Raw genomic sequence first — 16,948 nt, 5'->3', positions numbered from 1 at the left:
AATAGAAAAATGCTGGACTCTGTAGCAATGTGGAACCAATCTTGCTGTTAGCAGCATTTGCTTCTCAATTTGTGCTTAAGTAATAGTGACTCTGTATATATTGTTCTCATGTTGTGGTGGAGCCAGTAACTATATAAATAAAGTTATTAAAAAAAAAATATATTTCACTTGAGAGATATAAATGAGTCAGCGCCATAGAAATGGCCATGCGGAACCGTGCCGTAACCTCTGGAGCAAACAAGCCACCGTCCGGAGGAGTAAAGGCCATAGAGACACCTGCTTGCGTAGCAAAGGAAGGTTCTGGGGCACATGCCTCACAGGACATGAAATCCTCGGAGGCGGATGGCTCAATGCACTCTAAGGTCCCTGATTCGGGAGAAGAGAGTACTCTAAAACGGCAATTGAAACATAACTGATGGCATGGATAACCCGGGCCATTTCATATTCATCACAAGACGCATTCTCCGTATCGGAGACATCCGTGTCTAATAAATCGGAATCCTCTATAATCTTGGGATTACAAAAATGACAAACACTAACTGGCACCCTTTTTACACCCCCAATGGCTGGGGCACTCACCACCTACTGTGAATCAGACAACCCACGAGTAGACTCTGTCGCCACACAGTCAGCATACAGAAGTAGAAAACCACTTAACCGCACCCGGTCGCGAGGTGCACCGTGCCAGTCACAAAAAGGCGCGCAATCTCAAGAGATCCCGCCAATTGATGGTAAGGCCGTTATGTTCCGAAAAGCCATGAGCCTAGGTATTACTACACATCAGCATATAGAACCATATAACAAACATGATTAAAGTCCCCCCTGTTCAATAACTCCCCTCAGGAGATATTAACCCATGATTCCTATTTAAGATAAAAAAAAGTCCCACTGGGACCCTACCTTCTCTCGTTAACATCGCATTCACATAATGAAATAAAATGAAACAATCTTACCGGAATCAACGCTGTGGAACAGAAACACGGCCCTTCAAGTGTGACAGATAGTAGCCTCACTTCTGACATGGACTTGAGTGAATAAAGGCAGGCAGCGAAACTCGTCAGCGAAACTCGTCAACGCTGATGGCTAAAGAGCTGTTAATATGAGTCGGGATGGTATCGCAGAAAGACTCTCCCTTCATCTCCGGACTCTAACCTTCATCCATGCTCTCACTGAGAGGCTGACAGAATAACTTAAAACCCCAGTCCCATGTCGAAGAGTACTACCCTCCACAAGAGACTCTCTCAAACTTTTGACACTTCTCTGCCAACCTCCTGTAAGGAAAGGCAAAGAATGACTGGAGGATGAGGAAAGTGGGGGAGGTATTTGAAGCATTTGGCTGGGGTGTGTTTGCCTCCTCCTGGTGGCTAGGTTCTGAATTCCCAAAAGTAATGAATGCAGCTGTGGACTTTCCCGTTTAAGAAGAATTGGAAGTCTGAGAACTAGACTAAAATCAAAAGGTGAGCTCATGGAGGACAGAAACCTAGAGCAGATGCTGGAGATGGAGGTATAAAGCAGAGAACTGTTTACAAACACATATATAAGGTCTTACCTATTTCCCCACTGCTTTATGCAATTGGTCAAATGATCTGTAATTTTTTTGAGAGTTTCTGGATTATCGTGGCAACAATTAAGCAGTAACGGTAAGCGTGTCTGGATCGTGGAACAAGAAACGTCTTCAGTTCCTTGGCTTCTAGTGTCAGACTCTGATATAATGAGGTCCACTAGACAGATAAGTTCTGACAGCTTTAGGTGCAATACAAACTCGTCTCGACGTTTCTGTGAGGGGAGAACAATTATTAATAATAGAGCACAGTGTGGCTGCAAGGAATTAAGATGTGAATGCAATAAAACATTACCTGTGGAATGCGTTGGTCCCTTCCCTGCCAAATACGTGGAATATGAATGCATGCCCACAAGAAGTCCAGAGAAGCCGACGGGTCAAACCTGATGGGCCAAACCAAAATCATTTTGTAAAACAAACGGATATAATTTGTAAAAGTACATTTTTTTTTTGTATTTTTTTTTTTTGTAAACAAGCTTTATTGTAAAAAACGTTCAACAATACAGCAAAATGGAGACAACAAACATTATTATTATTACAACGGGAAGAGTAAGGTCCAGTCCATTCTGTCGTGTGCAGAAATAAAACCCAATGCAAATCCAGGCCCGAAACCTTAATTTAACTAGAGTCATGTGTCTCTGTTTTAAGCTTGAATTACTGTGAACTAGCAGCTGATAGGTAGCTGCACATATATGCATTTGGTCATTGGCTTACATAATCTGTCCAGCTGACTGCCAGTACTGCATTGCTGTTCTATCAACAAAGGATACCAAAAAAAAAAAAATGAAGCAATTTGATAATATAAGTAAATTGGAAAGTTGTTTAACCCTTTGAGTGCTAATGATGGCTCCGAGCCGTTACAGAGTTTCCCATTCTGGTGCTAATGACAGCTCTGAGCCCTCGCTAGCACTCTCCCACCTTGAGGGAGATCTGGGGGCTCTCACCCACTCCTACCCCGGCGATTGGGCCTGCATAGTGACAGGCATTGCCGGGGCTTCACGTTTTGTGCAGTGACGTCACGCGCAATGACGTGATGATGTCACCGCCCAACTTTATTAAAAATGTACAATATAAAGTATATGGAAAGGGGGCATGCTGCTTAGATGCCTGTATCTCAGGCATCTAAGCAGCTACAGACCCCCAAGACCCATTGTTGGAAAGGTAATCACCTAACCATTCCAACGGTGTAAGTTTTGTGGATATGGGGGAAAAAAAAGTTAAAAATTCTTTTTTTCAATTTAAAAAAAAACAAAAAAAAAAACTTAAATCACCTTAGCACCCAGATGGGAAAGTGCTTAGCACTCAAAGGGTTAAAATTGTATTTTCTTTGTGAATCATGAAAGACAAATGTTGGGTTTCTTATCCCTTTGAATTCATTTAGTCATCAGTGGTATACGATAATGTGACTTGCAGTAAATAAAAACATTCTGGACTCTACTTCCATATACAACATAGCTTTTCAGATATAGCTTCATATACACTCAAGCAAAAGCCCTTTTTGGAAAGAGAAGAAGATTCAATGAAGCACAGGGAAAAAAAATGTGTCCTAGTAATACCCATTGTAGCCTCCAAATATTGGATGGTCAGGGGCCTACACAAAACACCTGATACTCAGTAAAAAGAGTGGGGCATTACCACTCCTTGCCCCTTTCCGGTGTATACCTGCACATTAGCTTGATACTTCTATTGTCTGCTGAGTGTTCATGTAGCAGCTAAGCTCAGTACTCTCTCCTCCCTTCCCAGGCAATGAAGGGGTAAAATCACTGATGCGCTTGTGTTACAGGCACATGGCTCCTAAAATTTAAAATTCTGGACTAGATTTTAAAAACATTTGTCAAGACCTAACTTGGGGGTCTAGCTACTTCAAGCCCATTGTAGGGCACCGTCCTTATCATTCATAGGAGTAGTACGGAGCAACAATCTCAGTGTTAATATTCAAAGAAATCACTGCCTTTGTAAGAAACATAAGGGAGATCTTTCAAACCACCTTTTCCTGATAAATAAAAACACAAATATACAGAGCCCCAATACCGGACACTCTTCACAACTGAGGACAATGCCAAAAACTATTTCTATCTTGAAAGTCAATATCAGCAGAAACAAATTCAAATCACTCTGAAGAAAGGAATGTTTGAAAAGAGGCTGAAAGAATGATAGGACGAGAGCATTATAATAATAGTGAGATAGCTTAAAGGGATATTGCACTGTAACGTAATGACAGTGATCCCTTTAACCTGATGGAGTGTATTGTTTAAAAATAAAATTGTTTAACTTTATATTGAAGTAGCTGTTTTTGCCTTATATTTACCAAATTGTTAGAACCATGTGCTCCAGTAAAAGTGTTTCTTAAATAGTGTGTGCCACAACATTTTGAAAGCAAAAATATTTTCCTCCAAATTAAAGTGAAAGTAAATTTTCATATACAGGGAGTGCAGAATTATTAGGCAAGTTGTATTTTTGAGGATTAATTTTATTATTGAACAACAACCATGTTCTCAATGAACCCAAAAAACTCATTAATATCAAAGCTGAATAGTTTTGGAAGTAGTTTTTAGTTTGTTTTTAGTTATAGCTATTTTAGGGGGATATCTGTGTGTGCAGGTGACTATTACTGTGCATAATTATTAGGCAACTTAACAAAAAACAAATATATACCCATTTCAATTATTTATTTTTACCAGTGAAACCAATATAACATCTCAACATTCACAAATATACATTTCTGACATTCAAAAACAAAACAAAAACAAATCAGTGACCAATATAGCCACCTTTCTTTGCAAGGACACTCAAAAGCCTGCCATCCATGGATTCTGTCAGTGTTTTGATCTGTTCACCATCAACATTGCGTGCAGCAGCAACCACAGCCTCCGAGACACTGTTCAGAGAGGTGTACTGTTTTCCCTCCTTGTAAATCTCACATTTGATGATGGACCACAGGTTCTCAATGGGGTTCAGATCAGGTGAACAAGGAGGCCATGTCATTAGATTTTCTTCTTTTATACCCTTTCTTGCCAGCCACGCTGTGGAGTACTTGGACGCGTGTGATGGAGCATCGTCCTGCATGAAAATCATGTTTTTCTTGAAGGATGCAGCCTTCTTCCTGTACCACTGCTTGAAGAAGGTGTCTTCCAGAAACTGGCAGTAGGACTGGGAGTTGAGCTTGACTCCATCCTCAACCCGAAAAGGCCCCACAAGCTCATCTTTGATGATACCAGCCCAAACCAGTACTCCACCTCCACCTTGCTGGCGTCTGAGTCGGACTGGAGCTCTCTGCCCTTTACCAATCCAGCCACGGGCCCATCCATCTGGCCCATCAAGACTCACTCTGATTTCATCAGTCCATAAAACCTTAGAAAAATCAGTCTTGAGATATTTCTTGGCCCAGTCTTGACGTTTCAGCTTGTGTGTCTTGTTCAGTGGTGGTCGTCTTTCAGCCTTTCTTACCTTGGCCATGTCTCTGAGTATTGCACACCTTGTGCTTTTGGGCACTCCAGTGATGTTGCAGCTCTGAAATATGGCCAAACTGGTGGCAAGTGGCATCTTGGCAGCTGCACGCTTGACTTTTCTCAGTTCATGGGCATTTATTTTGCGCCTTGGTTTTTCCACACGCTTCTTGCGACCCTGTTGACTATTTTGAATGAAACGCTTGATTGTTCGATGATCACGCTTCAGAAGCTTTGCAATTTTAAGAGTGCTGCATCCCTCTGCAAGATATCTCACTATTTTTGACTTTTCTGAGCCTGTCAAGTCCTTCTTTTGACCCATTTTGCCAAAGGAAAGGAAGTTGCCTAATAATTATGCACACCTTATATAGGGTGTTGATGTCATTAGACCACACCCCTTCTCATTACAGAGATGCACATCACCTAATATGCTTAATTGGTAGTAGGCTTTCGAACCTATACAGCTTGGAGTAAGACAACATGCATAAAGAGGATGATGTGGTCAAAATACTCATTTGCCTAATAATTCTGCACTCCCTGCACTGTATTAATGCCATGGATTCACATACTAACATTATATGTAGTCGCTAACTTATTTTTTTTAAATTCGTTATTATTTTCAAAATTTTAATATTTTATCATTCATACCATCTTTTAGGTTCCTCCGCCCCCACCCCACTCATTTCCTGTTTTTTTAATGCTACACGTAATAGTGGTCCCACCCGCTCTATACGTCATCATCCATGCTCGCTCTCGAGAATTAACATTTCTTGCGAATGCGCAAAAATACACTCTACGCCACGCAATTAGCTGGGTTTCCCTGTTGAGGTCAATGCTCATGCGTGTCTCATGAATGCGCTTCTATACAGGGAGTAAATTCAATGAGAGACGCATGCGCAATGGGTAGGGGCGTAAATTGAAGATTTTCAGACGCCACTGGGGGACTAATAAAATTAGGTATAGCGATATTCGTCATCACAAAAGATAAGATTTTTTTGGAGGCGGGTGGAGGAAAGGCGATATAGTGTTGCGGCTTGAAAGGTAAATAAATGTGATAAAAATAGAGCTTTTAAAAAACTGATTAATTAAACTCAACATATTTTAAGATGTATTTTTCGGTGCGGCATAGAGGTTGTGGATACTTTACTTTCACTTTAAGACACAGTTCTACCTATTTCTACAATTATATTTGCATAAAACTTTGCCACGGCTAATATGTAATCAGTTTACGGTCTCAGGCTTATTTCTTCTCTTCTGCCTGTTTTACGCTTTGCACCTCAACACTATCCAAGCTGCCTGACTTTCTAGTACAATCATAGGAGCACACAACCTGAGCTACTAACCACCGGCTCCCATCCAAGGTAATTCAGAAAACCTGGCCTGTTGGGGAGGCCTGAGGACAGGTTTGAAAACCAGTGCTGTAAACTAAGCAGCGAGGGCAGCCAAGGCACATTGTGTCACCGATTTGGGTCCCTGCTACTCAAAGGAATAGCCAATATTATTTTTTCAAAATTTCTTTTTCAATATTTTTTTCAATAAAGAAAAATAATGATAAATTATGCATTAGTGTGCACTTTAGATAGCATAAAATGTTATAATATTACAAAGTATTACAATGTTCACAATGGGTTACTTCCTAATTCCACCTGGCTGGCAAAATTTGCTGTGGAAAAGATAATTAATAGCACAGTGACATCTTGTGGACAGAAAACAAACAAACAATTACATCCTCAAATAATGAGTTAAAGGGAAAGAAATGTCAAAATTTAAATGTGCATTGGTGGATTTCAATTTTAAATACAAGCATTTTTGCCATATACTGTACTTTCATAAAGGGACACTGAACCCAAATTTTTTTCTTTTGTGATTCAGATAGAGCATGGAATTTTAAGCAACTATCTAATTTACTCCTATTATCAAATTTTCTTCATTCTCTTGATATCTTTTTTTTTGAAATGCAAGAATGTAAGTTTAGATGCCGGCCCATTTTTGGTGAACAACCTGGGTTGTCCTTGCTGATTGGTGGATAAATTGATCCACCAATAAAAAAAGTGCTGTCCAGAGTACTGAACCAAAAAAACAAACAAAAAAAAAGCTTTGATGCCTTCTTTTTCAAATAAAGATAGCAAGAGAACGAAGAAAAAATGATAATAGGAGTAAATTAGAAAGTTGCTTAAAATTGCATGCTCTATCTGAATCATGAAAGAAAATATTTGGGTTCAGTGTCCCTTTAGTTTCTAGTATTACTGGGTTTTAAAGGCATATGCACATATGCTGTAAGGTCCTGTGCACCGATATTCACACACTACACCGAGCTAGCAATGGCTTGTATGACACAAATTAAAAGGACAGTAAGGTCAAAATTAAACTTTCATGATTCAAATAGACAATTTTAAACAACTTTCCAATTTATGTTTATATTTGAATTAGGGTTGTTCTCTTGTTATTCTTTGTTGAATGCTAAACCTAGGTTGGCTCATATGCTAATTTCTAAGCCCTTGAAGGCCGCCTCTTATCTCAGTGCATTTGGACAGTTTTTCACTGCTAGACAGCGCTAATTCATGTGTGCCATACAGATAACATTGTGCTTCATCCAATTATTGCATGCCCCACGAGCCGGACACCATGTGGGGCATGCAATGATTGGATGAAGCTGGATTCGTCATCGCTCAGCTAGATGGAGGATGAGATGCGGGCGGAGGAACGGCGTTAGGTTTACCTTCACAAAATGGTAAATATTTTTCAAATAAAGCGTGTTAGAAAAAGGTACTCAATGAAAGTCGTACAGACTACTTGGTATATATTTTGTGTTAAGATAAGGAACTTTACAATCACTTTAAAAAGTGAGTGCTCACATAGGAAATAAACAAAATGTAACCAAAGTCATACATTTACACTGTGTAACAATATGTGTTGGTAAAGGGTATTGTCCAATAATCTCAACTTGTGTGAAGATCCCAGTGACCTCAAAAGGAAAACAATGCAACAGTGAAGTTGCGTTTAACACATGTAACAGACGTGGCGAGCAGGACCATATGCTTGTGAGAGCTAATCCCTAAACTCTCAGGTTATAATGCATTATATCAAATACCACATAGCTATAGACAGCAGTCGGATTAACCAAATGGTCCAAATGCATGAGGACAGATAATGAGCAAGTCTGCATCTTAAAAAGAGTTTGTACTCAGACTCCCCCTCCCCCAACCATCATTATTAAGAAACAGCTGCAATTTTTGTTGCAGGGGGGGGGCAAGAAAACAGTGATTTTAAATGTAATAAAACCTAGGCACCTGGAGCACTACATTGCAGGAAAAAGAGCAGCCATCTAGCGCTCTTTCAAATGGATATTATTCTTGCAAAGCCAGAACCTAAGCTTATGTCCCTGCTTTACAACAAAAGATACCAAGAGAACAAAGACAAATTGGTAATAGAAGTAAATTATAAAGTTGTTTAAAATCTCATGCTCTGCCTGAATCATGAAAGAAAAATATTGATTTTCTTATCCCTTTAAATTGAAATGAATACAGCAAGTAGTATCCGTTGTGAACTGCCTACTAATGCTAATTACCTACTAAGTACTCACTGCTAATGCTCATAGTTAAACGTTACTTTTTCATATCAGTGATAGAACATTTTTGAGCAAAATGTACCATTAAAGAATAAAGAAAAAAGTTTTTGGTTGCACTATAAAATTTCCTTTAAAAAGTTAGCAAAAATGTAATAAAAAATGTTAATGTTATCAATAGTTAATATTTGAATCCCACCGTTGTTCTCGTTGTTTGCTAAGCAGGATACTAATGCACTGATGTATTGTAGTCCAGTTGGCTTGATGAGTAAGAAGTGCTAATAGATATGGGCGAAAAGATGGAGGATGTGATCCAGATGAACCTTTCACCTTAAACACAAAATGGAAAAAAATTACAAAATTCAGTTCAAGTGCAGATAAAAGGAATTCTCATTTATGAACACTAAATAAATGCTAGATAGAATGATGCAGACAAAGAAAAGATTAGTCTGAGATTAACATGCAGATGTATTTTTTAAAGTTTCGTTAGCTGTTTAAATATTGACAAAATAAGTGTACATTTTTAGTGTCTATAAAACAATGGGAGCTGCCATGTTGTAACTTAGGTTACCTTCTCTGCTGTGGCCAATTAGGGACAGTTATAAATAGGTCACTAGAGTGTGCAGCCAATGGCTGTGTAGAATATAACAGTGCTGTGCACTTCCATTTCTAACAGCAAATGAAAAGCTCACAAGTTCAGAATGAAATTACAAAAATTTGGACCAAGGGGCAGCACATAGGAAAAGCATATTCTGTATAACAATGTTTTTTAAGAGAAGTTAATGTTATGTGATGCCCCTTGAGCCAGCCATGTTCATATTCTGTTACAAATTAACTGCTGACAGGTTTTTTGAAACCTAAAATAAGTGTCAGATAAGTATACTACGGTGGCCCTATTTGCAATCAATAAAAACCTGATTAGACAACATACACCTTTTTATTCTTGCTTCACATTGCAGGAGAACACTCAGAAAAGCCTGCTAGCAGAATAATAAGTTATCTTTATAACATATTTGTGTTTCCTAAGATCTAGTGATGAAAAACTGCTTTAGAGCATCCATTATTCAGTTTCCAAACTGCCCTTTCGTTTACAAATGCAATAGCAAGGTGAACTTAGCATTACAATTAAATAAATAATGCTATTTTCCAATGAGACATTGCTATCTATATTACTAGAAGACCTTAAAGGCTATATAGTTTTTATAAATAAATGTAATATATAAGTAAGATTTAATCATTTCCTACCAGCTCTTCTGCTCCCCCTACTTTTTTCTTGTTGTAGTGTAGTGTTGTACAGAGAGGTCCCGCCCTCTCTATACATGAGATACAATGCGCACCAGTCACCTGAAACCCAGCATACTTCAGAACACAGCATATAGCGAGATCCATTCCCCCCTGGACAGAAACTAGTAACATCTACCTAACACAGTTCTTTTAACCTACGGCGCATGCGCTGTCTTGTCCTTCAGCTTGATTTGCAATTGGGAGCTCCCTTCAATTCATTTCAATCTGCTGCATGGCACAGCTTTCCATTGGCCAAGCTGGCTGATATGTCACATGGCGGGGTTGTGGACTCTCCCTGCCAGGAAAGAAAGGAATTTGTCTGGTAAGCATACATTTTGTTTTCTTGCCATAAGGCAGGGAGAGTCCATGACTTCATTCCTTACTTATATTTTGACATGATTAGATGTTTCACACAAACGATTTGTTTACAACGGAACACAATAAACGTTGCATAACTACGCGAAACTGGAAGTGACGAAGGAACGTACATCACTTCCAGTTAGTTCCGTTATCATTGTGGGAGTGTTAAATACATCTCGGCTCAAAATATTAAGGTAAAAACTGCTGGAAGTATCAGACGGAATGATACAGTGAGTGACAATAGACTGTGAGATAGATAAACGGCCAATACACTTTAATACACAATTTTTTTCATTTTATTAATTTTTATTCATTTTCTGATATATTTTTTTCACATCTATTCTATTTTTCCACGTTTGACACATTTGTCAATTTTTAGGATCACTATTTCCTATTTTTGGTTTTTAAGTATTGGATTCTTCACTAGTACACACCGGAGCACCACAATATTGGAACACAGAAACATTTGGATATTTCTTTGATGTGACTTTTCCTACTGAACGTCAGGGACCAGAGACATTCAATTATTTATTTTTTCTCTTTTTAAGGTGCCCCTTACAGCTTGTTTTTAGCATTGTTTCAGCATTTTTTTTACTGTGATTTTATCAATATTGTGATTTTATTGTTCTTTATATCCACACATTGGAATGTTTATCTAATATGTACTTATTGGTATCTTCTACATTTTAATATATAAATATATATTTTACATATCTTTTGGCGCTCCTCACTCAATTTTCAGTATCATATCCTCCTCAGGTGAGCTAGAGCACCTATGTGTAGAGTGACTTAAGTATTGCCCAAAGTGCTTAGTCTCACATTACACTTACTGTTGGGAAAACAATACCCAAGCTCCAGAGGACACTGAAGGAATAACGGGAGGTAACAAAAAAGAGGCGGACCCTAATCTGAGGGCACCACAGCCTGCAAAACCTTTCTCCCGAAAGCTGCTTCAGCCGAAGCAAACACATCAAACTTGTAAAGTTTTGAAAAAGTATTTAAGGAGGACCAGGTAGCTGCCTTATAAATCTGATCCATTGAGGCTTTGCTTTTAAAAGCCCAGAAAGAAGCTACTGATCTAGTGGAATGAGCCGTAATCGTCTCAGGAGGCTGTTGTCCCGCCGTCTCATAAACTAGGCGGATGACACTTCTCAACCAGAAAGACAAGGAAGACGTAGTGGCCTTCTGACCCCTATGCTTACCCGCATAGATGACAAACAAAGATGAAGATTGTCTAAACTCCTTAGTAGCCTGAAGGTAGAACTTTAAAAGCACGAACCACATCTAGATTGTGAAGCAATTGTTCCTTCGCCGAAGAATGATTGTGTCACAAAGAAGGAACAACAATCTCTTGATTAGTGCTGCGATCTGACACCACCTTAGGAAGGAAACCTAACTTAGTATGGAAAAACCGCCTTATTAGCATGAAAAACAAGATAAGGGGGGTCACATTGCAAGGCAGAAATCTTGGAGACTCTGCGAGCAGAGGCAATAGCCTATAGAAACAAAACCTTCCAAGATAACAGTTTAATTTCAACATTATGCATGGGCTCAAATGGAGCCTGCTGCAACAAACGAAGAACAAGATTGAGACTCCATGGCAGAGCCATCTTTCTAAACACAGGTCTGATCCTAGTCAGGGCCTTAATAAAGAACTGCGCATCTGGAAGCTCAGCTAATCTCTTGTGCAGTAACACTGCCAGGGCCGATATCTGTCCCTTCAGGGAACTAGCAGATAGACCCTTCCCCAGTCTATTCTGGAGAAAAGATAAAATCCTGGCAACTTTAACATTATGCCAAGAAAAACGATGCTCCTCACACCAGTGCAGGTAAGTCTGCCACACCTTATGGTAGATGAGTTGAGTAACTGGCTTACGAGCTTGAATCAGTGTCAATGACACTCTCAGAGAAACCTCTCCTGGCTAAGGCTAAGCGTTCAATCTCCACGCAGTCAGCATCACAGAATCTAGATTTTGATAAAGGAAAGGTCCCTGTATCAGCAGGTCCCTGTGACAAGGTAACCTCCACAAAGGAGATAAGGACATCCCCACCAGATCCACGAACCAAGTCCTTCGCGGCCAGGATGGAGCAACTAGAATCACCAATGCTTGCTCCTGTTTGATGCAGGCCACCACACGAGGGGGAAGAGGTAATGGAGGAAAAATATAGAGTCTGAAGCTCCATGGAACTGCTAGGGCATCTATTAGAACCGCTTGAGGATCCCTCAATCTCGACCCGTACTTGGGTAGTTTGGCAGTGAGACGGGAGGCCATGAGGTCTATCTCCGTCATTCCCCATCTGTTGCATATCTCTGCAAAGACCTCGGGTGGAGAGACCATTTCCCTGGGTGAAAGGATTGCCTGCTGAGGAAGTCTGCTTCCCAGTTGTCCACACCCGGAATGTGGATCACTGAAAGCATACAGTTGTGGGCCTCCGCACATTCTAGGATTTGAGAAACTTCTCTCATCGTTAAGGAACTTCTCATTACTCCTTGATGGTTGATGTAGGCTACCGAAGTTATATTGTCTGATTGGAATCTGATAAACTGGGACAAACCCAGGAGGGGCCAAGCCTTTAGAGCACTGAAGATTGCCGGAGTTCCAAGATATTGATCGGAAGAGTGGACTCCTGAATCCACAGTCCCTGTGCCTTCCTGGCACCACAAACGGCTCCACAGCGGAATAGACTGGCATCCGTAGTCACAATCTCCCAGGACGGTCTCAAGAAGCCCGTTCTTTGCGACAGGTGATGTTGACAAAGCCACCAAGAGAGCGAGTCTCTTGACAGGCTGTCCAGAACTATCTGTTGTGACAGATCTGAATGGTCGCCGTTCCATTGTCTCAGCATGCATAGCTGTAAAGGTCTGGAATCTGGAAAAGGGAATGATGTCCATACAAGATACTATGAATCCATTCACCTCCGGTCTGGAGGGCAAGACATGCTGATGCTAGCTTGCAACATCTCTGATCTGTTAGAAACATGTTCATGGTCACCGAGTCTATAACTGTGCCAAGGAAATTCACTCTGTTATTTGGAGTATGCGAACACTTTTCCAAGTTTATTTTCCATCCATGTCACCGAAGAAGACTTAGAAGAAAGTCTGAGTGATCCCTTGCTAAACGAAAAGATGGTGCCTGTACCAAGATATCGTCCAGGTAAGGAGCTACTGCTATACCTCAGGTTCTGGCAACCACTAGAAGAGCCCCCAGAACCTTCGTAATTATCCTTGGAGCAGTAGCTAAGCCAAACGGAAGTGCTATGAACTAGAAGTGTTGATCCAGAAAGGCGAATCTCAGGAACTAGAAATGTTCCCTGTGAATTGGAACGTGAAGGTATGCATCCTTCAGATCTATGGTAGTCATAAACTGTCCTTCCAGGACCAAGGAAAGGATTGATCTTATAGTCTCCATCTTGAAGGAGGGGAGACTTAGAAATTTGTTTAGGCGCTTCAAGTCCAGAATTGGACAAAAGTTCCCTCCTTTTTGGGAACCACAAAGAGGTATGAATAGAACCCCAGACCTCTTTCTGATGCAGGTACCGGGACTGTTACTCCTAAGGAGGATAGATCCCTTACGCAATCTAAAAAGGCTGTCCTCTTCTCTGGTCTTGTAGACAGTCTGGAGAGTAGGAATCTGCCCCAGGGCGGATGAGATTTGAACCCTAACTGGTATCCCTGAGATACGACCTCCAGAACCCAAGGATCCTGAACATCCTGAAACCAAGCGTCTGAGAAAAGCAACAATCTGCCCCCTACTCAATCCGATCCCGGATTGGGGGCTGCCCCTTCATGCCGATTTGTTATCGGTGGGCTTCTTTGTCTATTTTAACTTGTTCCAGGACTGAGCAGGCTTCCAAGTGCTCTTGGGCTGCTCGGGTTTGGATGAAGATTGAGATTGTTGGGATTTGTCCGAATAAAAGGAGCAAAAATTAGAGGACTACCGTCCCTTAGGTCTGTTCTTCTTATCCTGATGTAGAATTGCACCTTTCCCTCCAGTAAAGATAGAAATGATGGAGTCCAGACCTTGAAAGGAAGAGAAAGGAGTCTGGATTTAGAAGTCATATCCGCAGACCAAGATTTCAACCAGAGAGCCCTGCAGGCTAGGACCGCAAAACCTGAAGCCTTAGCATTCAGGCGAATAATCTGCATATTCGCATCAGAGATGAAAGTATTAGCTACTCTTAAAGCTTTAATTCTAACCTGAATATCCTCGAGAAGATATTCCACCTCGATAAGTTCTGACAGGGACTCACACCAGTAGGTGGTGGCCCCGGCCACTGCTGGTTGAAATAAAAATCCTGCGTGTTGGAACATTCCCCTTAGGAAACTTATGAAAGTTTCCAACTTCTTATCCATAGGTTTTCTAAAGGAAGAGCTATCCTCAAGAGGGATAGTAATATGCTTAGCTAGTGTCGAAATGGTGCAATCCACCTTAGGGATGGAGCCCCACAGCTCTAAATGAGAGTCAGGGAAATGGGAACAATTTTTTAAAAGTAGCCGAGGGAGAAAAGTATGTTCCAATTCTTTCCCATTCGTTACTAATAATGTTCGCCATACGAACTGAGACAGAAAAAGTTTGTGGAACCTTTCTGTCTTCATAAACCCTATCTAACTTAGGGATCTTAGGTTCCTCAGGTAGCTTAGCCTCTGGAACTTCTAGCGTAGACAGGACCTCCTTCAGTAAAAAACGCAGATGTTCAATTTTAAATCTAAAGAAGGGTTCCTCCGTCGGAGATTTAGTAATAGAAGTCTCCAACACCACAGAGGTCAACTCATCCTCGAATAGCTGGGACATACAAGCTAGATCCGATTGGAAATTGGATTAATCTAAAACAGGAGAACTGTGTTTAACCTTTCTCTTACGTTTCCCAGAGATAGGTAGGGCACTCAGGGCCACGGACACCACCGATTGTAACTGTGCGGCAAAGTCCGCAGGAAAAAGGCCCCCTCCAGATGGAGAAATAGCTGTGCCGCGGGGAACTGCATGTGAAGCGGTTAGGGTAGAAAGGGTAGTAATCTCTCGGTTCACAGAAACCTGAGACGTTGATGGCTCAGAGGGACTAACAGCGCTAGGGTTAATAGCAGATTTAGCTCCCTTCTTACACTTTAAAACAGTACCCAGGCAATTGGAACAAAATTGAGCAGACAGGCAAACCACGGCCTCCTCACAATATAATACTCCACTAAAACAATAGAGCACCGCTTCCCCTTCTATATGGCTGAAAAAGGGGTATACTCTCACAAGCACTTGTTAAGAAAAACTCTATAAAAAAGTACAGAATATAATAAAACAAATAGTTAAATAGTTAATAATACATAATATCAGATTAGTAAAAAATATAAATACTTGTAAGACCATAACACATAATCCAATCGTTCAATTGATAAAGACCCCACAGAAAATCTCAAAAGTCTTATCTTAGAGGGTTTTCCCTTTCTTTCGGTTTCTGTGTTTGCGGGTTTATACACTTGTGTCTGCAGCTCCTCAAAAGGGCACTGGTGTAGTGTCTAAAGATTCACACAACCCCCGGATCTAAAGATTAGAACACAAAGCGCAGAAAAAACACCATCTAAGTGTAGTATTATAATAAAACAACAACAATATCTTTATTACAATAAGATTGCACTCACAAGATTAACCCTCAAGCATATGAGGTGAGATTACAACGATTCACTGGTGTCCCTCTCGGCAAAACAGCTGCTCCCTTCCAGTGCTGGTCTGGTCTCCAAATTAACCGTTCACCCGGCTAGGAAAAACAGTCCCAAGTATTTTCAAATATTGTAGGGGTCCTCACAATATAAGCAGGTATTATTAAGCACTACAGAAGGAGTGGAACCTTCTAACATATCATCAGAGTCCTCCATAGTAGATATGTAATTCCACAGTAGAAAGAGAAAAAGGATACAAAAATAAACGTTTGAAATATAGAAAGGCACCTTTACAAAACCAATGGCTGGGGCACTCACCACCTCCTAGACCCAGACAAGTTGTCAAGAAACGCTCCTCAGGAGTGCTGTCTGCAGCAGGATCGTAAGGAAGTGAATGAAGCCGCACCCGGTCACATGGTGCGCAAGGCAGGACCTCCCCTGCTATGAAAAAAGTGTGCAAAGCTATTAGGAGTTGCGCAACTCACAAAAGTGAAAGTGAAACCTGCTTGTTCCAGCCAAAAGTACACAGTCTATATGAGCCCTGAAAACGTTTTTCACAAATGTTAAAGCAGTATATAAACTCCCCAAACTGTTCCCAATAAACTCCCACTGAGGAGATATTAACCCTTGATCCTACTGAGGTATAGAGGAGTCACACTGTGACCCTATATAAGGCATCCCTGCTATATGAAAATAACACAGACTTACCCTCCAGGATCCGTGATGTGGAACAGATACAGCCTCTCAAGTGTGACAGCCTTGTAGTGATGCTCTGACAGGGACCTGAGTGTGGAAAAGCAAGCAGTGTAACTCGTTAACACTGATTGCTCAGGAGTTGTTAGACAGTCTGGATGGTTTCGCAGAAAAACTTTCCCTGCATCTCCAGACTCTTTTTTCATCAATACTCTCACTGAGAGGTTTATATGATTACTTAAATCTCCAGTCCCCTCTTTAAGGGAACATACCCGATTAAGGACTATCCGAATCTTCTGACACTTCTTTGCCATCCTCCTCTAGTGACGAAGGGCAAAGAATGACTGGGGGGATAGGGGAAGTGAGAGGGATATTTAAGCCTTTGGCTAGGG

General features: G+C 40.8%; 1 protein-coding gene across 2 annotated transcripts in view; it reads right to left on the bottom strand.

Annotated features, from left to right (window-relative positions):
- INTS1 (integrator complex subunit 1) overlaps nucleotides 1–16,948 on the bottom strand; it is a 190,185-nt gene that overhangs the window by 49,464 nt on the left and 123,773 nt on the right. For both annotated transcript variants that reach the window (XM_053694669.1, XM_053694668.1), the window contains 3 exons: nucleotides 8,772–8,902; nucleotides 1,857–1,944; nucleotides 1,550–1,776 (listed from right to left, as the gene is read on the bottom strand). In XM_053694669.1, the coding sequence (XP_053550644.1) occupies nucleotides 1,550–1,776; nucleotides 1,857–1,944; nucleotides 8,772–8,902 (446 nt within the window). The remainder of the gene's footprint in view (nucleotides 1–1,549; nucleotides 1,777–1,856; nucleotides 1,945–8,771; nucleotides 8,903–16,948) is intronic.

The sequence above is a fragment of the Bombina bombina genome, chromosome 11, assembly GCF_027579735.1.
Source record: "Bombina bombina isolate aBomBom1 chromosome 11, aBomBom1.pri, whole genome shotgun sequence".
Lineage (NCBI taxonomy): Eukaryota > Metazoa > Chordata > Amphibia > Anura > Bombinatoridae > Bombina > Bombina bombina.
The sequence above is the reverse complement of the archived record's forward strand: the minus strand, read 5'-3'. Positions and strand labels throughout refer to the sequence as shown.